Genomic DNA, 24,367 nt, shown 5'->3' with positions numbered 1-24,367 from the left:
CTACCAAATCACTGTACATCATAATGTAACTTTTCACATTCATTCCAGGGTTTGAAGGTTGATAACACCACAAGTGCAAAGGAAGAAAAACAAAAGAACTGTTAGAATTTGTTTCCTCATATGACAATAGGCTCACCTCCAATCTTGTCACAGAATCCACATCAGGCTCATACATTGCTATCTACTGGGGTCACAATTCTCCCAAGAATCTGTTATATGTATCACCCAGATAAGTCCTGACTTTGAGGACTGACTCAATGCCAAATGGAAATGAGCTGAGCCTTGATAATTGTCAAATGAACAGAAGACAGCATTATCCATGGTAAGATCATCCACTTCAAGCTTTCAAGGGAATAAAGATGGGAATTGAGAATGAAAGATGAGAAAATATGAAAATACATGCTCCAGAGGATACCACTGAGGATTAGCTGATGGGCTGAGATAAGGTGAGCAGATGGGACAGCCATCCCTCAGCCTTCTTTGCTAAGGCATGAAGAAGGCCTAGTTCATCTGCTCAGTTCCTGTTGATTATTTAATCAGCTGACAAGCAGGAAGAAATAGGAAAGAAAAGGGGAAAAATTCAAATGCAAAATTGAACACATGTTGGAAAAAACACCAAATTTCCACACTCAATCCTATGTGAGCATCTAATTTTGCCCCTGTGATTATCAAAGCTTTGAGTAAGCTTCTTTGAAGGAGCACCCAGCCATCCCTCTGGCACTAAATCCACTCATTAGAGGTCAAATAACTGAAGTCTTTACTTAGGTGTACCAAGAAGCCATTACTATCACCCTCACACTACCTGCACACACAACCTTTAAAGTGAAGAGTCAGCCTGAAAGTTGCTACCCAGGATATCAGGTTTCTAAAAGTAAAAATGTGGGGTGTGCTTGCATGGTTCAAGACGGAATTCCATTCAGGATTGAAAAGATGAGGAAAAGTTTGAAGATTGATCTGATTTGACACCTCTCAAGTAGATAGAAACATGAGACAAAGTATTGAGCAGTCAAAGGAATTGTGGTAGGCTCATCACTAATTGTTCTTTCAAGACAAAATGGGGTTTGGGGGTGGTCACCCAAATTGAGGTTCACACGCCTTCTCCCAAAATTATGTAGCAGTACAGGGCTTGGTTTCAATACTCATAGGTTCTGCATAATCCATCCACTACCAGAAACAAATGAAATTATACCACACAAAGTTCTTCTGGAACTTTTCCACAAAGGTTCCAGAACAGATTTTCCACAAAGCCAGAAAGGCAGGATATGTTCTGGCTTTCTGGACTTTGATCAAATTCCACATCCCCAATCTAATTCCCACATCCACCATCACAAAATGACCAATGAGACCCCCTCTTCAAGAACTCCACAAATGACTCCACACAAAATAACACCACCAATCTTGACCCCTCCTACTTTCCAACTCTTGATCCAAAAGGGTGTCAGTTAAAATATCAACTATCAATGTTGTTCAAGTTCTAATTTTTGACTCAGAAATCAATTCAGACCAATATTGATCTTGTTCAAGATCCAACAGTCTATTTCAATCTTTTCTAGTATGTATTATCAAATAAAACTTCATCCTATTAAGCTTGTCAATCTCATTTGAATCAATGTCAGTGAAAGGATTAAAAATCAATATTGTTCAAAATCAATCAGGCTCTTCCAAATCCCAATGAGATTTGGTTCATCAAAAATGTGTGGATATACAGTCAATTGCACAAAGCTTGGAAAGAATTCCGCGCCAATTTGCTCAAATTTGGTGGGCAAATGTTTCCAAGCTTTCTGAAATCAACTGTACTTGATTTAATTCTAATTGATTCTTCCAATCAATGAGTAATCAATTCTTTCAGCCAATTAGTAAGACATACTTACAAGTCCTGATCCATAAGTGAGAGTGATAAGAAGCTAATCATATACTCGATTCAAGTTTGATTATGATTGATTCTCCAATTGATTCTCCAAATTGATTATAATCACATAAGATAAACTTCTAAGATAATCACAATGATAAATTCAAGAGTTATAAGAACTGAGACCAATGATAGAATCAAAGCCCATTGAAAACAAACTACACTCATAAATTGAACATATCAACTGATCAAATCAGTGAGTTGATACATTTCAAAATGTAAAGAGTAATGATCTAAACACATATTGGTCAACAAGGAACATAAATTATTAAAGAGAAAGGAATGATAAAAAAACACCCCTTACGGTAGCTACTCAAATATGTGATGCTTGTTTCATTTCATCAGTTGACAGACGTATGTAGTGTTCTGGTTGTTTGTGGTGTCCTTTTTGGGCCATAGTGTGGTGTATGAGGACAGAGGTGTAAGCTGGATGTGGGGTGAAGAAACCGAGTGGTGGTCAAGGGGCAAAGATGAAGAGGCCTTGAGGGTTGTATCACAGAGTCTTTTGGATCCTAGGGGCAAAGGGCATTTGAATTAGGTTTTTTTCCACAAGTCCACAAAGCCAGAATTGTGGAAAAGTGTTCTGGAACCTTTGTGGAAAAGTTCCAGAAGAACTTTGTGTAGTACAAACATTCAGCCATTTTTGTTTGTCACACCCTACCCTGCATTCTGGCACATGTGTGCACCTTTTCATGTGCAAGATTGTTGTTGGCCTCTGCCACAGGTAAAACCAAGGCACCATAGTAGACCCACCACAAGTCTTGGAAAGGATTTACACAGCACAGCCAAAGCTGCTGATTTTGGTGTACTGGTTGTTTCCTGCCAGGTTCTTGTTAGACAGAGTGACTTGTCCAGCACAGCTGGCCCAAGTCAACCAAGGAGCTTTTAATCACAATAGAGCTCTATTAAAGAGGGGCTTTGTCAAGTTAGACTGTAACATCCAGGGGATAGCAGCGCGGGCCTTGGTTGAGTTGATCTGGAAGTGCTTCAAGAAGTTTTGCCTTGTCATCTCATAAAGGGCCAAAGGCCCAGCTTGTGAGGGGATTCTACAACAGCTGGTCATGCATAACATCATATTGTCTGCAAAAGATCGCTTGCCGATACATAGTACAATTTACAATTTCTGCATAGCCTGGACATCAGAAGATTGAATATAATCCTCAAACTCGGCGATCTTCTCCTGGAGTTCATCCAGAGAGACCTTCTCGTCTTCGATTACCAAACTGATTTGCATCTTGCGGACACCGTAACCGACAGGGACAACTGTAACAGGGTCCATATCGGTGATCAACATCGGGACGTGGAAAGAGAGATTGGCGATTGAGCTTACGTTTAGAAAGACCCCAGACGAGACCATCTTGTTCGATTGATCGAACAGATTTCTCCAAGGCCTCCATGTCGGTTTCGTCATCCCATGGTTTGACATCAAGAGTGACAAGGGACTGTACGAAAAGAGGATATCAACCACTGGCAACCTCCAACGACGCTCCGCTAAGACGTGAGATGACGAGACTCACCTTGGCGACAGTCTTGGGCTTGTTGGCCTTCTTAGCAGCGTAGGCAGCCACTCGTTCAGCCTTGAGCTTCTCAGCTTCTTCGTCGACCTCATCGTCAGATCCGAAGAGGTCAATTTCGTCGTCGTCATCAGCGGCAGGAGCAGCAGGAGCTGATTTCAAAAGATCATGATAAACTTCGTTAGCTGAAGGAGTTAAATCCAGGTGCTCTTTTTGAAACTCGCCTGAAGTGGATCCTTTGGCGGGACCGTAGGTAGAAAGTTCCTTCTTCTCTCCTGGGAGTGAAGAGTGTTCATTCTCCCAGCTCTTGATGTGTGACCACCAACGAGCAGAGTGAGGATATTTCTTCACGTCTGGCGAGCTGGCAACAGCCGAGTAGACAACCACATCGGCTTGCGAAGGAGTATAGCTACAAATCGAAGGACGATATTAGCGTCAGATTCAAAATCATGATATTGTCAATGAGGACTAGAATGGGTATCGGATCAGAGATCTTGGTAAATGAAATGTCTGCATAGCCACAGACGAAGTGCTCAAAGAACAAGGACGGGGTCTTAAGCCGCCCGGCCTCGTTGGGCGTGATCAGAAACACGGACCAAAGGTAGAAATCATCATAGAGATAATAAAGAGATAGACTACGAAGAGCATTGTTTTGAGACTAACCCTTCAATGTAACTCTTGTCAACTAAGTGTTGCTCGAGTTGAGAGTAGTCACCGCCTTCGAAGTCAAAGCCTACAAAGTGAGATCGGATGAAGAAGAGTTGAATAACCGATCAAGACCGTAGCAGAGCGATGGCAATCAACCTGACCCATTGTGATTGATTTGATGAGTTGGAGGGTGGAAGTGCAAAAAGTTGGTTGGATGAGTGTTGAACTGTCTGAAGTGAACTCACCTTTTATACCCGATGCGCAGCAGTCCCGAAGCTTTGACGACGACTTGTGGGTTGTGTTGTACAGGCCTTAAGCTGACACATACGTGAACTATATGTGTGATGGCCGAGATACCCGACTGACACACGACTTCACCTTCACACATCTTGACGCGCTAAAAATTGTGAAATGCTGGTCAGCGCATGAATCCAGGTCTACCAGAGGAGAAGTAAACAAACTACAACTTCCTCAATCGACGTAATACCATCTCATCGTCTTCCAATTGCCCAACCAAAATGGCTCGAGCACCATCAACGAAGAAAACTAGCTCAAGGTCAAAGAAGCCTGCCACGGCTACCTCAATTCCCGAAGACGCTCCAGTCGATGAAGTTAAGACCACCAACAAAAAGAATGACACACTCAACACGATCTCAAATTCAATTCTTGCTATCTTTAATCAATCTCAAAACTCATTAACTGGTCATCGAAAATTGGTCAACAATCTACACAGAATCTTTATTTCGGCTAGCGCAATCTTTGAAGAAACTGACGCCGATGAAATGAAAGATACTGAAAAGACTATCAAACTTACGGGCGAGAAGACTTTCACTGAAGCAATCTATACTGTACTGGATAACTTGGTTTCAACCAAAAAGGGTATTGTTGAGGTGGATCGGGTGATCAAGTTTATTGGAGCGTTTTGTTCATTTGCTACTGATCATGGTCAGTCTTTTCGTCTATATTCTATCCGTCGGTTAGCTTTTTGGCAAAAAGGAGTGACTATCATTTTCCTCAGACCCTCTCAAGGATTCGTCAGATCAAACTCCTACCAATCGACTGCTATTACACATAATCAAATATCTCAACCGCGGGTTTGAAGCAAAGAACAAGATCGTTAGATTCAGATGCTGTCAGTTGCTGGCTTATGTGGTGAACAGTCTCGAAGATATTGAGTACGTCAATAAACTGAAATTTATATCGCTCATATTTTTTGATCGTGCTCACTCAAAACCTTCACTCTCCATCCGCAGCAATGATCTTTTTAGTGAACTCAAGTCCAAACTACTGGTCCGAAGTCACGATAAAGAGAAAGATGTGCGACAACAAGCCGCTATTGCTTTGATGAACTTTAGACCAGTCGGCGAAGAGGAGGATGAAGATGAGGACGAAGTGAATGTTAATGACGCGCTAATTGACCTAATGATCCGTGATCCATCCTCGTAAGCAAATTTGATCACTTTGATACCCGATGTTGCGGATGTGACTGATTTTACCGCAAAACAAGTGAGGTTCGCCGTACAGTTTTACATAAACTATGCGAAGTACCCAACTCGATCACCTTACCCGCCGTTCTGACCAGACTACGAGATGTTGACACTCTTATCCGACGGACGGTCTACAGAGACCTGTTTTTGGCCGTCAATGCAAAACCAGAACCTACCCTTTCACCAGACCCTTCTCAGTGTTTTACTTTGGACGAACGTCATTTAATTCTCAAAGGTTTGAAGGATCGTGAAGAGGCTGTTCGTAAGGAAGCCACAAGTTTAGTCAATTGTTGGATCCGATCAGGGTTTGGTGGTAATATCGAAAAGTTCCTTCAGACGATGGACCTTGTAGGATTGATTTCAGAAGAAGAAGAAAGTGAAGGTGAATTGGTGAAAACAGAAAACATCGAAAGAGCTGTCAAAGCTTGGATCTCAGCTGGTGGACTGGAAGATAGTCTTGAGGTCGAAGACTTGACGGGGGAAGCTACGCCTGTTGAGTTATGGTCCGAATCCTGGTGGGCTGACATTAATCCAGAAAGGGCTTTTTTGTTACGCGTTGTGACTAATCACTTGAAGTCTATTCAGGTGAGTTGATAGAGCACTGCTTGTGCCAAGGGCATAACGAGATTCAGACGTTTACTCCCATGATATCTTTTCTTGATATTACTATCAGGACGAAGCCAGATTGGATCAAGTGATGCCAGTGGTCACCGCTCTCGCTTTTCGAATTGAACATAATTTCACGGCTTTGTCTGAAGCACTAGAGCTCATCTCTAAGACTTCCTCAACAGACATGGCCGACGAGGAAACTCAAGAAATAGTCAGGAAGGGTGAAGCAAAGACCTTTGTATTGAAAGAACTCCTTTCTGTAGCCATGTTGGCGGACTATGGTGACGAAACTGGTCGAAGAAAAATGTTCTCCTTGTTACGTGTGTAGCTTTCAATTTCTACGTCTGATCATGTTTGCTTTTGCTCATCACTAGCTTCCGTGATCTACAGGTGACCTAATTGTGGATCAGCTCCTTCCTCTTCCTCTCATCGCCGGCTGCTTGGAGATCTTACTTAAGCTATCAACAGGCGAGCGAGACTTCATGCGAGTGATTGTCGAGTCGGTTCAAGAGTTACGAGGAAATTTAGAAGCTGACCCGGCCTGCGCGAGTGACGCGAATGGGCGACCAGCGGCCAGCGGCGGAGGTGATGGCGATGACGACGACGACGATGAAGATGATGACGAAGGACATGGAGAGGCCAGCTTTAGAAAAGGCAAAGACGGTGGAATACGAGTTGCAACCTTCTCGCTCAATCCGGTCAATGCAAGCCTCGACTTGAGATCCCTGGCTATTGTAAAAGCTTTGCTCGAGAGAGTTTCGGGGGTAGGTTTTGGCATTGGTCTAACCCTTCTGAAAGAGATGTTGAATGTCAAACAACTCCTTTTTATAGTCCATCAAAGATAACACCAGTATGTTTGGCATAGTTCATGAGTTAATCGTTCCAGCTGTTCGTTGTAAAGAAGGCCCAATTCGTGAAGGGGGGTTGGTCTGCTTGGGTCTATGTAGCTTATTGGATCGAGTAAGTCAATGGTTGGACTATCATCCTCTGGTTGTGAAGTCGTTGATATCTTACGTGCTCTTCCTCGTAGCAAATCGCCCTGGATTCATTTGGCGTTTTTATTCATCAAGTTCAAGCAGCAGAAGTTGAACTGAGGACCAAAGTGTTGAAAATTGTCTTTGATCTGCTCTTGCAACATGGTATTGGATTTCTGGCTGAAAAGGGTCATGGGGTAAGCAGGATCCATTGTCTGATTTTCTGGTTTGGTCTGTTCTCTCGAGCTGACGATTCTTCTTACCTCTGAACCCATGCATAGCCGGATAGGGTGGTAGAATTCTTATTGTACTCATTGGACCAAGAGTCTAAAGAAGTTCAGGCGACCGCTGTCGTAGGAATTTCTAAGCTTATGTTGTCGGGTATTATCACAAACTCTGAAGTAAGTGAACTTTTTTGGACAATTATTTGCTGATTCAGATGACTTAATCCCTGTCTCTATTTGGATTTATAGGTACTCCAAATGCTTGTCTTGGTCTACTTTTCTCCAGAAACGTGTGACAATCAAAAACTAAGACAATGTCTCAGTTATTTCTTGCCAGTGTATTGTTACTGTTCTTCGGCAAATCAACGGCGGATGCAATCTGTAAGTGACTCTCACCTTCACTATGTGCAAGAAATGAACAACCAACTGACATCGTAACCGGACATTGCTTTCCACTTCTACTTCGGTCAGATGATGCTGCCGGCACTAGACGTGTTGGGTGGTGTTTATGATGATCAAGAAGATAAGAGTGAGATGCTCTCTCCTGCTCAGATCTCTGTCCAGTTGGTAGACTGGACAGATCCATCGAAAGTAGTGTCAGTGCTCCAGTCCATCACTCATGATTGACGAAAGCCGTGCAAAACAGCTAAAGTGGTGACGGTTGTTTGATCTGCATCTCAGTGTTCTTCCGGGATGTGAAGTGGACTGGGAGGTTCATCTCGATGCAGCGATTGAAGTTATCAAGACTCTCTTCACTTCCACCCAAAGTGAGTTGCGAATCTCTTGATTCTCGTTGTAAACCCTAGCTGACGTGAAACTTGACTTGCATGAAGAGGACGAGAGAAAAATGTTGTGTCAAATATTACCCAAATTGAATATCCCTCAGACGATTCAGAATGAGGCCAAACTTCGTGGCTTGATATTGCTGATAGAGGAACTAAAAGAGGTTCGTCTTATTACAAAGAAGAGAGATTTCATTATTTGCTTTGACAATAAAACTCAGACATCATTTCTGAAATGGACTATCTCATCCCCAATTCAGCGACGACCATTAAGCGATTCAGTTTCTAAAAACGTTGTTGCCAAATTTCAAACTGGATTACAGAAAAAGTTTCCAGATCGATTGAACCCATTGGAAGAAGAAGCTTTACGTGAAATCGCAGGTCTTGAGACATTCTTCAACTATATACAAGAGTTTATTGATAATTTGAAAGAAGAAGGTAGTGATGATGAACCAGAAAGTGGTTTGGAGCAAGGTGCTGATAGTGATGATTATCAAGCAAAGGTTCCATCCAAAAGGAAGTCTAAGACACCGTGCGTATATATTCACTTTCAACGTCAAGATGAAAGATCTTTGGCCCCATGATATCTTACTTCGAAAACTGAATATTGATTTGTTATCTTTGTTGGGTTCTTGTCTTATATGTCATACTTCAGTATCAAAAAATCAACCAAGAGTGCAAAATCGCTGGCGATGCGGAAACAAAGTCTTACAGACGATGAAGACGAAGATGACCCGGCACCACGGCGATCAGTGTAAGTTATTGGCTCTGTGATATGTTGTCGTACTTCATTGTGACCATTTACTAATGACATGTGACATTCGATGGTCTCTCTCTCTCTTACTAGACGACCAAGAGCCAGTAGAGCAGACCCAAAAGTAGCAGCAATTAATGAAGAACTCAGCTCACTAATTGGAAGTAGTACAGATGAAGATGATTCAGAAGATGAAGGAGAAGAAACAGAAAAGGAAAATGAGAAACACTCTGATCAAGAAGATGATGGGAATCAAACTGCTTAGGGAATCTTGGATGGCTGAGAATTTCTATATGTGTACTTGATTGAGGATTTTTGGGATTTGTTTGAGTTTTTTGTACTTTTATACTTGTGTCAGTGTGGGTTTGTGTGTTGTGTAAGTTGTATTTGTATCTGTGCTTGTAGAATGGAAAAGGAATATCCTAATTTTGAATCAGGTTGAACATAGCTCATCACTTTTTGGTTGAAAGATTATCTGTGATGGATTTTATCAGCTACATACATCTGCACAAAGACTATGTCTCTTGTACAAAAAAACTAATTGACTCAAGACTAGAACCAATTGATTGTTATTTAAGGAGTTACATATCTTAATCAAGGAGAATATGTCACAGAGGAGTAAGCCTAGAGAGGAGTGAGGAAAAATTCGCACCTTGACACTCACTCCCTGGATGCTATGTTTGACTTCATGTCATTTACACTTCAACAGGAAAAGATAATAAATCGGTATCCTCAAATCTATCTGACTCTGTCTTGATAGTGTTCCGGAAAGAATTGTGCTACTTGTATTAAGCTTTGTAAAAGATGGGTTTGAGCAGATGTTTGACAAGAGGGTTGCTATATAGTTATGTGAACTTGGCCAGAACACATAATTGAAGAAGTCAGCTCCACATGAACCAAGACGCGATCATTCAAAATGGTTATATAGTAGAGTTTTGCCAAAAGAGGTTGCACCGGTTGGGACAGCACTAGGATGTTCGATCAACTTAAACTGGTGGGGTGACCACAAAGTGATGGTAATTGATTTATGACTTTAGTACAAATGAACGAGTTGTAAGAAGTGATTGGGGTGAGGAGATACATGCAAAGAATGAAGAGAAGAAATGAAATGCAGCTTTCAAAAACCTTTGCTCAAAATGCACGTCGAATGACTATCACCTGTGCTCTTGCTGGGCGAGTTGCGACTCTAGCCTGAACAATCTGGACCTCGGGAACCTCACAAGTTGCCTTGACGTCGCAAAGCGAAAAATCCTCTAAGGAGTAGTTATCTGTTTCTATATTTGTGTCACAATTTGTTTCCGCTGGATGGGTCTCTCCTACTTGACTCTCGGGAATGATGATATCTAGGTCCGTGAAGATTCGCCACTATATGTAGATGATCAAGGTCCACCTAATTGTCAGTAACCTGCCATACGCACGCCTTTGTAAGTCAAGGTGGGTCAAGACTACATACAGTTTGTAAGAGCATTGCAGGTGCCACTATGACTCCACACAACAGATACAACCAAGATCCCAACGATCTCCATCTGGCGCTGAACGATCGGAGAGGGATGTTCAGCTTTATTTGAGACAGGTCATGAGTTTTGGACTTACTCCATAACCATCAAGTCCGCATGAACTCCGATAATCACACAGATCACAATCTTATATGACATCGAGGCCATCATAATCACAAAATGACAGACAACATATGCTGTGAATGGTTACGAGGGTGGGAAGCAGGTCAGTTTCATCAAGTCGCGCCTTCCGGAACTCTTTCCATAATAACTCAAACTTAAAAGGAGACTAGATAACTAAAGGTAAGAAGAGATTGACCATATCCACGCTTGAGATCTCGAGCAATTTGTTTTGGATGTGAGCTAAGGAATTGTGTAACATCGCTCAGTTTGAGATGTGCGTTATTGGGCTTCAGTGCTTCGAGTTTTGTCGCGCCATGTCGGAGGAGCGCGATAAGGGACCAGCCCGAGAGGACAAAGAGCTATTTTGTAAAGAAAACGAGCCAAAGGCTCAGTTGATCCTGAGAAGACTGTTGGCTACCTTTTGGTGTCAAAGATGTATCAGAGCTGTTGAAGTGAAGAGGCCCACCAAGAGAGTGATGAATCCGATGATTGCCCAGAAGAACGAGTTCCATCGAATTCTACTCATCAGCTCGCTATTGACGTTGTGGAACTTCAAGCCCACTTTGATAAGATCCTTCAAATCAACAGTCTTGCCTGCTTCAAATTCATCACCCGCCACCATAATCGACGCACTCAGCTGGGTGAAGGTTAGAGACTCATGATGATAAGCAAAGATCAGGAAGAAAACCCAAGCGATCGTGCCAACGGAAACTGCCACGGGAAATAGTATGCCTATTAGGTTGACTACTTGCGGTCGAGTGACGAGCGGTCTGAGTGGTCGAGGGATTTGACCAAGTGGCGAACAGAGGCTGGTCCACCGGAAGTGCAGCACGAGAAGTCAAACGCGTTTTTTTTTGAAAATATTTTGGCAATATTCAATCAGAACATTAGTGTCTACATCCATCAAATTACTCTGAACGCAGGTCAAAAAGATACTGAAGCAGGGTGAATTACATCGTGCAAAGTCCAGCCCATCCTGTCAAAAATCAAAATCAGGATGTCAAAATTACATTTGATCTTCTACGTGGATCCGCCCCCGTTCGCAGAGATATGTAGCACAAGATTCAGTGAGAAATGAGGAACCTGTTATCCAATAACCGTAGAAGCCGAATAGCCACATCACCTGTACCCTGCAAGATTAGAAAGTGTCCGTGCGTTTGAGATTGGCTCTCCGAAAGCAATTCGATCAGAAGAGATGGTCGGACTAACCAGGCGTAGAGATAAACACGACCAGCTATCGTGGACGACTTGAAGGAGATGTAATCCAGATACGCGTATAACAGGCAAAGAACGCTGCTGACCAGCTGGGTCACCGCCACTGATTGATCATCGTGTTATGATCGAAGTTAGATACCAATCCAAGGATAAAGTACAATTGATGATTCCTTACCTGCAAGAACGCTGTTGGGAATGTAGAATGACTTTTCATCTCCAAGAGTTTTTGTGAGAATTTAAAAAGAAAGATTAGCTACGAATTACTTCATCACGCCACTTCACATTCATAATCCAGACTCTGACGAAGATCCACAAGAAGTCGATATTGCATTTACTTTTGCCAGTGAATGCTTTTTTGAATGTCCACAAGTATTTTAGCCGCTTCGCTTTGCTGAGCATGATTGGGACCACGATAACCACACAACATATGCATATGATACACATATGAGTCACACCGAAAACTTTGAGAATTTGGAAAGTGGATCTGGGAACTGTGGGAAATCTTCTTTCCTGAATATAATGCATCAGCCTATTCTATCTTTGCCAAAACTCGAAGTGATCATTGTAAGAGAGACTTGATAAGGGAGTTAACTCACCTCGAGGAGTTTTGCCGCATATCGGTATGGATTTATGCCGGGAGGGAAATTTAGGATTTCCGTCATTTTCTTCAGCATAGTGAGAGTCGAAGACATTGCAGGGTGATTGTGTGACTCAAGTAGAATGACTGAAAGCCGGGCTGGCTGTGGTATGAAATGATCACTGGATCAGAAACAAGAAAAGTTGAAAGCTGAGGTGGGAAGCGTCAGGAGAGAACAACTCTGAGGTGGACAAGATTTGAAAAAAGATGTACTCTCATGGTGGGAAAGGTGTGCTGTTTGCCAAGTGTATTTTACGCAAAGTTTTCATGCATGCTTTATTGGATTCTCACTCTGTCAAATTCATTTCGTGCCGATTTGGGTGGGCATACCACTTCGATGGACTTTGTCAAGATGGGTTCATATGTATCGAAGACATCGAGATATCTTTAAACAGATATCGTGAAGAACCATATACATATATAAAGATATATATCCAAACCCTAACAAACCAATGGAATCGTGAGTGAAGGCCATGCTACATAGGGCATGAAAGCGTAGAGAACGTGATCATCTTCAGCTTGCGTGACTTGCGTCATACACAAGATATCAAAATTAACAAAGTCCCTCGCTCCTGATCAGTCACAGTTACAAATTCCCCCGCCGACCCGAGCCGGTCGGACCTATATAGTCATACAAAGAACCTCAAAGGCTTTTGAACAATCCAAGACAATTTGCAGCTGTCGTCATTTTGGTTTAATTTTCAACGGGATTTTTGACAAAATAACGGCGATATGCTAGGGTTTTTCGACCCAAACTTCGAATTGGATTTGCCGGGAAGCCTAAATAGGTGTCGCTGCGACCGATGTGCGAGAACGTCAATCCCACCGAATGGGGGAGCTTGATATGTACTTACGGAATTAGTCTTGCTGGAAGAGGCACACTTTGTCACATCGGTCTAAGTGTACACGGAGTGGTGCCGCGGAGCGGCACGCACGAAACGAGGTCTTTTTGATTGCCGCAACTGAAAGATGAGAAATGAGAAAAAGGCCGAAGCCGTCGCGACCACAGAAAAGACCCCTAAGGGGAGGCCAGAGGCTACACGCACAAAGAATCAAGTGAAACGCCAACAACCATGTACATCATGATAATAAGTAAAAAAGAAACACCTCTACAAACCACTAGTCTCATGTGTGCAGAAAACATAACCTGATAAAACAACTTAAAAAAACTTTCTACTGTACTTTGTCGGTTTTCTATCTTGTAACAATTTTTTTGAATAGTATGATTTTGAAATCGGTATTAAAGAAGTATAGTGGTAAAAGTCGCTATTAATGATATTGTTAGCCAAAAAAAACAATGATGTCTATATTGAGGACGCATGTTAGGGGTTGGGCAAAAAACCGACCAACCAGTTTCCAAACCCTGTTCAATCGCAGTTCAAGTTTTTGGGAACGCTTAAGAGATGGCTGAAATTAATATTAAAGCCACACAAAACCAACAAACATTTTTATTCATCTTTTTGCTTTCCAAAAATGTTGACTGGTATGATTGGTTTTGTGATCATGCCACCGCTATAACCGTTCAAAAGCTCCTACAGGGAAAGCAATTTGCGGCACCACAAGCCTTGCAAACACCCTTTTTGCACCTTTTACAGATCCGTGAAAGGTGCAAAAACTTGCCCAAGTTCTTCAAGCTGAGCTATTGGTGGGGCTGGAGGAGAAAAATCAGACCCAAAGACTGACTTTGGGTCTCTTTGGGTAACCCGGCACAGCGAGGTCTGTGAAACCTGCACCCAGTTGATCTCGGCCATCTTTGGCCGTTTTCAATTTATTTCTCAAGGGTGCAAAACCGGTTGGTCAGTTTTTTGCCCAACCCCTATTATGGGGAATGTAATGTGGTGAAAGTATTAAATAAAACTAGGAATATATATTACAGAAACGGTGAGCTCCCTTCATTGTGAGAGTGGCTAATTGAGAGGTTCGTGGATGTTGATAAAAGCAATGAGAGAAATGGGTACTATAACTTTTTTTTTAGGTGTGGGTGGGTGGGAAGAAACAAACGACCAAACTGAGAGACTAGAATGACCACTCCTAGAGCTAATGGCTCTGCTGTATTGATTTGGTGGATTCAGGAGGATGGATTGGAAGAGTTGCAAAGAATGGGAAAAAGATGGGCAGAAGCGGAGAACTCGTAAGTTGTCCTGCTGTTGCGTTTGTCTTGATAGATTCCCAACTTTTCCACAACCAAGTGTCCTTTGGGGGAACAACCAAACGACAAAAAGTTGCATCTCTCATCCTGGAATGATTATTCTGTATGAATTCACTGGATCTGCAGTTTGTCGTTGTCTACCTTCCTTCTTACTGATTCCACTTAGTTAATGGAACACCAACTTCGAATTATGATATAGACATACCAAGTGATTTATAGATATACCTCGGATCTACGTAAATTGTTGAGGATTTCACACACGGTGCCATCATCTCCTAGTGCCGCGTGAAGCTTGTGGTGTTCTGCTCAATGGGGATTGACGAGGTTGTGAAGCCGCTTTTTGGAGCTCAAGTCTTCAACCAAGGCTGGCTTGCTAAGCTTTTTTCACGTTTTGTGTCAGTGTAGCGACTTTTGATTTCACCTGAAGTCAATAGCTATAGTGGCCGTTACTGAAACCCAAAATGGGTCAGAAACGGAGCGAGGTATGGCATTTTGTGTCCCAAAGTTTCTAGGAACGATGCTTGGCCGTGATAAAAATCAGGTTGGCGAGGCGGGGTAGCGAGTGCAAAATTGACTTAAAATCAACAACTTGATTGATCAAAGAAGGGAGCATATAAATTTCCAGAGGCATATGGGGGAATGAGAACAGCATAAAAAGGGCATAGGCATAGAAGAAAGACATATGATAAGATAGATGAAATGTGACACTGAGATGAAATGAAACAAATATTAAACATTGTTGACATCTAAGTGCGATTTCTCTCTACCCCCAGTGGTTTTATTGATGTATTCGATCACCTTATTCACCTTGCTAAACGATCAAGGTAAAAGTACCCCTTTCCTAGTCCACATCCGGCTACCGACTGAAGTCTCAATGCATCGGGGACGCATAGACGCTTGGTTTGCAGAACAAACTTGCCCAGCCACTGTAAAAAGTCGTTCACCAGGAGCTGAGGAGGCTGTTATGCTGAGGTAGTCTTGAGCTAAACTGGACAAAACTGGATACTTGATCCCATGCTCCTGTGTTATAAAAGGAGTCAGATATAAATCAGTACCTTTGAATAACAATGGTCAACATATAAAAAAAGAGACCAGCCTTCCACCAATCTAAAGCACATTGTGGGTCCAACAGCGCTTCTGGATCATTGCAGTTTAGAGGATCTAATCCTTGTAAGTAACGTTCTAGTTCTTCAAGATCACTGGAGGTGTTGGCACGTTTGTAAAGGTCAAACACCTTTGGAATCTTCTTTTTGACCGAATTGACTGAGACTTCAATGATATCATCACTGTTGATGGAGTCGGTTCAAGCAGCCTTGCGGGACAATTCTGCTTGTTGGCTGTGGAATCAATCGTGTAGTAGATCCTCGGTGTGTTCTTTCATCCCCAAATCATCTTCATAAGTCAAACTAAAGAACCCCAACCTGAAGCTTGGGTGAAAAACGGTAGCCAATACAAGAGAGTTGCATTCAACTGCTTCTTCCACGTAGAGACTTGTTTGTTGATGCATCTCCTTGATCATCGGGTATAGTTGATTGTCTTCCAAGAGTGAGTCGAGACGGTCAACAAGAGAGGATTGAAGTTCAGCATACTCGTGCAGAACCATACAGCCAGTAGGCTCATCACCCTCCATCCTGCGGCATAAAGTTCTTAATGGCTGTTGAAATTATGAGTTTCCTACACATAGGGTAGAAAGGGATGAACAACTCACTATCAATTCTTGAATCACTTCTTGAAGAGATTCCCAATCACCAACTGAGAAGATGAGTTCGTGAAAGTATCCTTGTTTCAATCCATTTTTTTGTGGACGACACTTCTTCAAATGGACTTTTGCTAGATCTTCTTTCATCATCTTGTCAATGATCTTGATGACCAAAACATTGATTAGATAACAAATAAAGAATTTCCAAAAAGATTAGCAAAACTCACGTCTTGTGCTGCATACATACGTTCCCAGCAATCCAGCTCTATGTTCCACCAAATACCATACTCGGCTAGGAGAGCAAGGAGAGGGGGAACGTCTTTATTGTCGTTGCGCCTCTTGTTCACAGCAGCACGGCGTTGGTTAAAGTCCTCCCTCCAGGAGGCCGATCGAGTCAGTTTCTTATTGACTATGTTCAGCTACAATGACATCAAACATTAGCCCAAAGATAATATATGAATGGTGACAAAGAAATTTCATAATAACTGATGACTTACATTCCTTATTAAACGGGCCATGCGAGTTCGAGGAAGCCCTTTCTTAGCATGGGCTGCAGTCACTCAAGGTGGATTGGGATCTTCTTCATCCTCTTGTTCATCTTCATTGCATTCCTTGAGATTCTGGTCATCAGCTTTGTCTTCATCATCTGAATCGAGAAGACGGTCAACATCAGGATGTTCTTCCTCTTGCTCATAATCTTCAAGTACTGAAGCCCTAGGTTCTTCAACGTTAATCACGATACTCCCATCTTCTTCAGCTACACTTTCCATTGTGTCAATGTTGGGAAAATTGGCAAGTGTGGCGTGTCGGTGTTGTTTAGGTGGAATCCCAAGAGCGTCAAGTCCAGCGTGTACAATCAGCCCTGTCTTGTGGCAGATGCAGAAGACATGCATCTTCTTCGAGTCCCAATGAGTGGCGGGGTCATGTTCAATCATTTGTTGTTGGAGCCAGAGTCGGTGGCCATTGCAAGCATGTGCCACAGGCAAAAGATCAGGTAAGTTTTTTTTTGCAAGCAAGAACAAGAAAATAAAAAACTGGATCAGAATTGATACTTATCTTGGAACATAGATTGTGCTTCTTGAGAACGGTGGCTATTGGTGCAGCCAGCCATTCACCTTTGTGATGCCAGGCAACGAGCTTGAGTGTAAGATGGCGAACAACAAATCTCCAAGCCTTGTCAACATATGACACTAACACACCGATGAAAGCATGTCGATTGCAAGAGACAGTCCATACATCTTGAATCAATGTAAACATACTCGTGAGTGACTAGTGAACAGATAGATAAAGTATTGTTCAGTTTGAGATAAACAATTTCAAGAAGAACAAAGAAAACAAAGAGAGGAACCTACTTTAAGCTCTTTGACAACATTTTCACAAAGACCAACATAGAGGCGCTTGGCCTCCTCAGCTGCCCATTTTTGTTTGAAGATTTGAATACCAGGTCGAAGATACAAGAGGATTGCTCGTAACATGGGGTGTTTGATGATTGTCCAAGGTAGACTGTTGTTAATCTGCCATAAGCTTACCATCTGATTCACCACCAGGCCATGAAACTCGGGAATGGGCAAGAGGAAGTTGTCCATTGAGGCAGCATGTTGATTACGAATCTTGCTGGCCTTGACATTGGCTACAGTTGGCGGGAGCTTGGCACCAGCACGTATTGCTTGGTTTCGACGTGGGCAGCCTTGGTTGTTCTTACCCGACTGGCTTGATCCATCACGATGGGCACAAAGATTCGATTTGGAACTTCCACTAATACGAACTTCCTTGTGACACCACTTGCAAGTCAGTGTCAAGGGAGGCCCCAATGGATCCTAGATAAATCCAACAGTTTTCAATCAGTAGGTATTACTATTTCAGTTTGTCAATGGTCAAATGAAGATGTTTTGGGCTTACATCGTTGGGACGACAGAACGGTTTCCCATAGAATAACACAGGTGGGTCAAAGTTGTTTTGTCCTTGTTCATTTGACGCTCGAACTCGCTTATGAACTTGCTGGTTTTTATCATCGGAGTCTGAATTAAGATCAGGTGCAACTCCGGCTTCAGCTGCCAATGCCTGGATCGTGCAAGGAGTTATCATTAGTAAGAAAGATAGCAAGGGAGGTAGTGAAAAAAGAATAATGAGCGTACCAAATTCATCTCAGCTTCCTTGCGTCAAGACATGGCAGAGGACTTCTTCATCAACGCCTTGGATGCAACCTTGGACTTGGAAGTCCCTTGAGCCGAACCAACCGCTCCATTTCGTCTTGGGGCAGGAATCGTCTTGCGTGTTGGTCCACTCACAATCTCGGGGGTGTCGGTTTTGGCCTCTGACTCGATGGCGGATCCAGCAAGTGATTCGGATCAAGCACGCTTACCCTTGCCCTTTCCCTTGTCTACAGTCGCCCAGACTTCGTTAGTTCCAACGGAAAAGGTAAACGAAGTGCTTGGGAGGGGTTGTCGACTGTCGGAAGGGGGACAGATCATTCCGGGTCCTAGACCTGCAGGAGTGGTGATTTGTCCAGAACGACAAGGAGCACTAGCACTATCATCAGTCTCGTAACCGGATTTGAATTGCAAGGTGCTTTGGGTTGGTGCCATTTCAAAATGATGAAGAGATGTATGTTTGTGATTGTTGGAAATCAAGAAATGGATGTGATGAAAGTAGAGAATGGGGTATGATAGTGAGAATGGTGGAATCAAGTGTATAGATAATAAGAATTTATGATAGTAATCAAATCAAATGAGGTTAGTTTTGAGATCTTAGACTTCAGTTCTGGGACAAGAGATTGTGAACATGTTTGTTCAAGGGAATACTTATACTCAACTGATCATACTCCTTCTGGTCCTCCCAATTAGACGTCAGGAGTTGGTGTTTTCTGTCCACTAGATACAGCCTCAGGGCACATCCACAATGTTTCAAGAATGATGTTGAGGATCTTGAAGTCAATTGGGACATCCGGTCGTTCCTCCCGGCTCTTTGGTGGCCTTTCATTTGGAAAAAGGGTGGAATTGGTGGATGGTGGCGTTGAGGAGGTGGTAGAACCCAAAACGTAGTGCTGCTGCCGCTTCTTAGAATGATCAAAACGGGAAGCAGTACTTGGACCCGCTACCAGCCAAGGCACTCTTTGGGTACCGTAGTTGAGACCCTGCTTCCGGCCAAAACACAAAACTGGTACCGAAGCTCAGTTGCGCTGCCGTAGCGCTAACCGCAGCAGCTGCGCAACTGAGCCAGCCTTGCTTCAACTCCTCCGTCTTTTTTGTGATGCTCTCAGCTGCTGTAAAGGCAGATGATGTGGGGAGGCCAAGGTCAAAAAGGAAAAAATGTCAGACGCTCAGTTTGGAGGTTGCATATCCTTGTGAGGACCTTTTGGGCAAATGGGAGGGAATTGGCTGAAAATATTTGATGCTAGACATCCCGCTTGCACCTCACATTTCCTCATGAAGGCCTTTTGGGTACAATGCTGCAGAGTTCACCGGTAGATTGAACCTAACGCAACAATGGCCCCAAGAGCAACATCTCTCTTGACGGTGTAGAATTTGAAGTGGAAGGGCGGATCTCCAAGGAAATTTTGCCATTTGCTGAATGGCATCCGTAGCATCTGACCTCAGCCACGTAAGGCATTTTCCGTACATATCATCTTCATCACGTAGTCAGTTTTCCAAGTTGACCAATTTGTTGACTTTGTCCACCACATCTATGTAGTTTCATTGAGTAGTTGCCTTTTCAAAACCATCTTCTACATGCACCATGCTGCCAAAGAAGCCTTGTCCAACTCTGAAGGTCAAACCTGAGTCAAATTTCCTTGCCCTTGCTAAGAAGGGACCTTACAGTTCTCACTGGACTCCAACATTTCCCTCACGCTTCCAAACAACACAACTGGTTGCTGTTTCCACTAGTGCACCTTGCAGCACCACCTTCTGGATTTAATTTTAATCCTAATTTTAATTGCTTTGTCAGGGATACTTCCTGCAAGCCTCCTTAGTTTCCATTCTTGCCTGTTTGACTTACACGTCCCCACAAGGACATCATTGAGAATGATGTTGTATTTACCTTGAAGGCTTCTTCACCCTGGACTTGCCAAGGTGAACGTGATAATGGACGTTCACATCCATTGTCCTTACCCTCTTGTGACTCTTTGGTCTGTTCAAAGGCACAAGCTGGCCCACAACTTTTTCATAAATGGACCCGGGTATTCAAATGCAATTGATCTGGGAATCCATCTCAAGAGGTGAAGGCAAAAGCTGCCATTTCAACTCAGATGTTGAATGGTTCCATGGTTAACGGTACCCAAAGGCACAACAGTACCATTGGTTTCCACAAAACAGGAAGATATTGGATAATGGGTGAGAATTGGAAAAACATGCCTATATTGAGGGAAGTTTTTCTCTCTGTGTGTGCAAGAAAATGTTGCAAATTCTTTGCCTCCTGAGAGCACCTGCAACACGCACCTGAAAATGTACACAATACGTAGCTAAACTGACATGCACGTAAGGTGTGTTTACGTTTGGCGGTTTGGATCCAAAAACCATGCTCCACCGTGCATCAGGAATCTCACATCTGGCCATACATGTGAGCACTAATTTTCAGAATCATAGTTAATTCTCCCATGTCAACTTCTCCAAATCCTGAGGAGAAAAGTGATGTTTGGAGAATGACTTATCTCTGACGTATAGGACACATGTGGTGATTTTATCACCCCATTGAGGCCACAGATAACACACTGGAACCTCCAGAAATACTCTGATGGCTCAAATACAACCACAAATGATTGATTGATTGATTGATTGATCATGGGTTTGATCAGAGGAAATAGTGCATGATTCAAGGCAAATGAAACCTTTCCATTAGCATTGATGAGAAGAAATTGACCACTCAAAGAGACAAAGTGTGATCTGGGCAGTAGGTTGCATGGGTATTTAAGATAGGGCTCTTCCCATATTCTTGTGTAACTCAATAAATACCCCAATGTATTCCTTTCTTTTGTGTTCCTTTTGACACATGACCCATACTTATATCACTGTGAATCATTCCTAAATTCTTTGTCTTTATGATTTGCTACTTAATTTCTATCAAGTAGGATCTCAGTTAAATAGTTTGTTGTTATGCAACATTCCACTACTGCCCCACCCCAGTCAAGTCCTGTCAACTATTGTAAGTGATAGTCTGATGTACACCTACTTGACATCCAAAACTAATATATGCCTTTACCTTCAGGAGCTGCCCTTAGTCCTCAAATGATTGCACATCAATTACCTGGTCATCACACTAGTCCTGTGAGCCAACATATCAACTTTACTGGAGGCAGTCCGGGTGCAATTGGATGATATGAGTGTTTTTATTGTTACAGACATGCATTACATCAACAAAGTCTAATTTATATTGGCTTGTCACTCCCAGGTGGTTATATTGATCCCAGTGCTTTCAGTGATCACCGTGGAGGCTCTGGAACTTTGTCTTGTGCTGATTCAGCTGCACCTCATCATTGTCTGAACAATTATTGTCAGCCATGAGGAGTACTTGGTGATAATCCCATTGGCAGGCATAAAGATTATCCAAGGAGGCTTCCAGATAACAATGATTTACATGGGTTGTGACATCAATACATATGTACATCAGCTTGAAAGGCATCATAATAACATACTCGAACTTCAGAAGACCCTGATCTTAAAGAAGGATGAATATCTCCTTGAGCCTCATTTCATTCCAAGAATGTGACTAGGGGATCAGAAACACGTAGCATCGCATTGGTTACAAAAGACCCTCATGAAAATGTGCAAAACCCCTGTGTTACAATGACATCACAAAGATAGATGCACAATGATATATAAGAAGTGGTTTTCTGAAACTTGAGAGAAGGACAACCTTTTACCAACTAATAACTTTACTTTTAGAAATCAAACTCTATAACTTTTTACTAAAAAACCAGCTCATACTTTTAACTTAGATCATATCCAATTTATTGATCCTATCTTTGTTATTTGACTCTTACTGTTTTTTATAACTGTTATCGTGTATCTTTTCACTAAAGAATTTTGTTATCAAACTAAAGATCCCAACTTCTACCTCATCTTATCGTCCAAAATGTTATTGAAGATCATTATTGATAAAGATGCCTCTTTATCAACATGTAGAAACAAGACATAGATTACCTTCCACCATCCAAGATGTTTTCAAAGATTGTTATTAATAAAGACCTCTCTTGATTGATACATAGAAACTAGACCGTGTATACCTGAGACAGGAGTGCTCTTGTACCTACCTCAGAAGACCCTGATCAGAACAGACCTTTCAGCGAGTATCAGGCAGCGGTAGCCATCCCGCACCTCAGACAACATGGAGTCTCCAGCTCCTGTTTATGAAGACTCGAGTTTACTTCAGTAAGATAATGTAACAAAGCCAATAAGAACGCATCAAGCACACAAGTATTCAGCTTTGATTCTCTTAAAGCCACCTGTTTTAAGTCTCAGGCTGACAATGATCACCTTGGAACCTTTGGTGCTTTGACTTGTTCCAATTCCGCTGCACCTCTTCATCATCTGGACAGTAATGATCATTATGAATATATTGACTCTGTACCTCATATTCAGCAAGATTCTTCAATGAAAGTCTTTCAGCTCAGCAGTTCTCAACAATCCACCCAACCTTTGGTTACCTCAAAGCCCCCATTTGATGATCAGGTGAGGATTCATCTGTTGGTTTACCCTTTACATCTTTGCAAGCTCCAAACATGTCTGGAGGTTGTGGTTCTAACTTTAACAAGGTTTCTCTGGAACATCTTTGTAAATCTTGGCTTAATGTATCTGAGGATGCTCTTGTTGGCACCAATCAAAAAAAGGGATCCACCTTTTGGGTCAAAATCACAGATGATTTTAACAGCTGAGTTCCTCCTGCCAATAATTGCACCCTCAAGTCCCTTAGTTCTTGCTGGTCTACTCTCAATGCAGCAATGGCTAAGTTTTCTGGCTGCTATCAACAAGTCCGGATGCTTTGCAAAATGGGTAAATGTGCTGTGGATCAGGTGGTGGATGCGTTAGTCATGTACCAATCAGGTGTTGGTCAGAGTTCAAGGACATGTCTTGTTACAATATTGTTAAGAGCTCTCCTAAATGGAAAACCAACTCGACTGTGCTGAACATCTGTGGTACAGGTGGTATCAATGAAGACTTTGTGATGCCTCATGTACTGGCCGGCTTGCGCACTCCTTCTGGAAGCCCTTCTATGTCTAATTCTGCAACCAACATCAGTGGATTGCCTTCTATGGATCAACCTGATGGTAATAAAAAGGCTAAGAGGATTAGAAGATACAAGGTTGATGATATACAGCCTCAGTTCATTACAAAGCAAGCTGCTGGTATTTGGGTGACTGAGAGGATGGCCAAACAAGGCAAAAGGCAGTTCTTAGCACTCAAAAGAATGGGAGTTGGAACAAAGTTTTGACAAACGGGAATGTTGGCAGGCAAATGAAAGGATTAGTTACAGACAAGAAATGATGTCAGAATAAATTCTAGAAGACTCACGTTAAACAAACGACTATGAGAGGATTGTGAATCTAATCTCAAAGAGGAATAGTGGTCAAAGCAATACGGGTTGTGTAGTGGGTCTTCATTCCCTCAGTTGTTTCAAATTTATCTTTTTTATTGAGTTCATCCAAAATCGTTACCAACAAAAATTTCTATCTATTGTATTTCATACTATTATATAAGAAATTTCTCTCTAATAGTGATTAAAAAGTAATAATTTTCTTCACCCACCATCCCTCCCAAGAAAACTTATCTAAATTCTTCATATATTTTACAATCATGTATCCACCCCTTAGGGTTGGGGTGTTTTAGTAGTTATAGGTTATTTTTGTTTCCATTCAGTCAGAAGTGAAAAATAACAAATCAGGTCTCAGGACCGTGAGGCGTTTTAACTTATTCAAAATCATTTCATATTAACTCATGAACCACATTGAGCCAAAAAAACATTCCTGCTCAAGTTATCTGTACTCATGACTGACACATCAAAAGTAGATTAAAGGAAGTCCGCATGTCTTGAGGCAGCAAAAGAGATGATTGACTGCAAGCATGAAGCTCAATGCAGTGTTTGATTATTCCATGTAACTTTTCTCAGCTAGATTGGTCTGTGTTGTCATGAACCATCTTTCTGTGGATGTCCTG

The 24,367-nt window shown here is 42.3% G+C and overlaps 4 protein-coding genes across 4 annotated transcripts; 1 reads left to right on the top strand and 3 right to left on the bottom strand.

The window, feature by feature from the left end:
* Positions 1–3,023: 3,023 nt before the first annotated feature.
* Positions 3,024–4,124, bottom strand: MELLADRAFT_33161 (uncharacterized protein; the record flags this gene model as incomplete). Its single annotated transcript, XM_007405052.1, has 4 exons — positions 3,024–3,172; positions 3,240–3,351; positions 3,427–3,832; positions 4,087–4,124. Coding segments are annotated over 4 exons (705 nt in total), but the record flags the coding sequence as incomplete, so codon positions are not given.
* A 465-nt stretch (positions 4,125–4,589) lies between these two features.
* Positions 4,590–9,341, top strand: MELLADRAFT_115273 (uncharacterized protein; the record flags this gene model as incomplete). Its single annotated transcript, XM_007405186.1, has 17 exons — positions 4,590–5,016; positions 5,090–5,246; positions 5,325–5,513; positions 5,579–6,143; positions 6,232–6,487; positions 6,558–6,931; positions 6,999–7,090; positions 7,115–7,127; positions 7,198–7,338; positions 7,423–7,542; positions 7,615–7,746; positions 7,837–7,961; positions 8,047–8,132; positions 8,298–8,311; positions 8,408–8,679; positions 8,803–8,901; positions 8,995–9,341. The coding sequence occupies 17 exons, from the start codon at positions 4,590–4,592 to the stop codon at positions 9,164–9,166; spliced, it is 3,234 nt and encodes a 1,077-aa protein (XP_007405248.1).
* Positions 9,342–10,032: 691 nt separating this feature from the next.
* Positions 10,033–12,427, bottom strand: MELLADRAFT_102474 (uncharacterized protein; the record flags this gene model as incomplete). The annotated part of the gene is made up of 7 exons (XM_007405051.1): positions 10,033–10,266; positions 10,355–10,433; positions 10,495–10,594; positions 10,717–10,879; positions 10,987–11,329; positions 11,730–11,767; positions 12,332–12,427. 7 exons carry the CDS (start codon positions 12,425–12,427, stop codon positions 10,033–10,035), a joined length of 1,053 nt encoding a protein of 350 aa, XP_007405113.1.
* Positions 12,428–18,071: 5,644 nt separating this feature from the next.
* MELLADRAFT_91034 (uncharacterized protein) lies at positions 18,072–18,805 on the bottom strand (the record flags this gene model as incomplete). Its single annotated transcript, XM_007405050.1, has 5 exons — positions 18,072–18,074; positions 18,120–18,281; positions 18,356–18,373; positions 18,425–18,534; positions 18,583–18,805. The coding sequence occupies 5 exons, from the start codon at positions 18,803–18,805 to the stop codon at positions 18,072–18,074; spliced, it is 516 nt and encodes a 171-aa protein (XP_007405112.1).
* Between the last annotated feature and the right edge of the window lie 5,562 nt (positions 18,806–24,367).

This window comes from Melampsora larici-populina, assembly GCF_000204055.1.
Source record: "Melampsora larici-populina 98AG31 unplaced genomic scaffold MELLAscaffold_3, whole genome shotgun sequence".
In the NCBI taxonomy this organism is placed as follows: Eukaryota; Fungi; Basidiomycota; class Pucciniomycetes; order Pucciniales; family Melampsoraceae; genus Melampsora; species Melampsora laricis-populina.
Note: the sequence above shows the minus strand (reverse complement) of the source record. Positions and strands in the feature narration are given on the sequence as shown.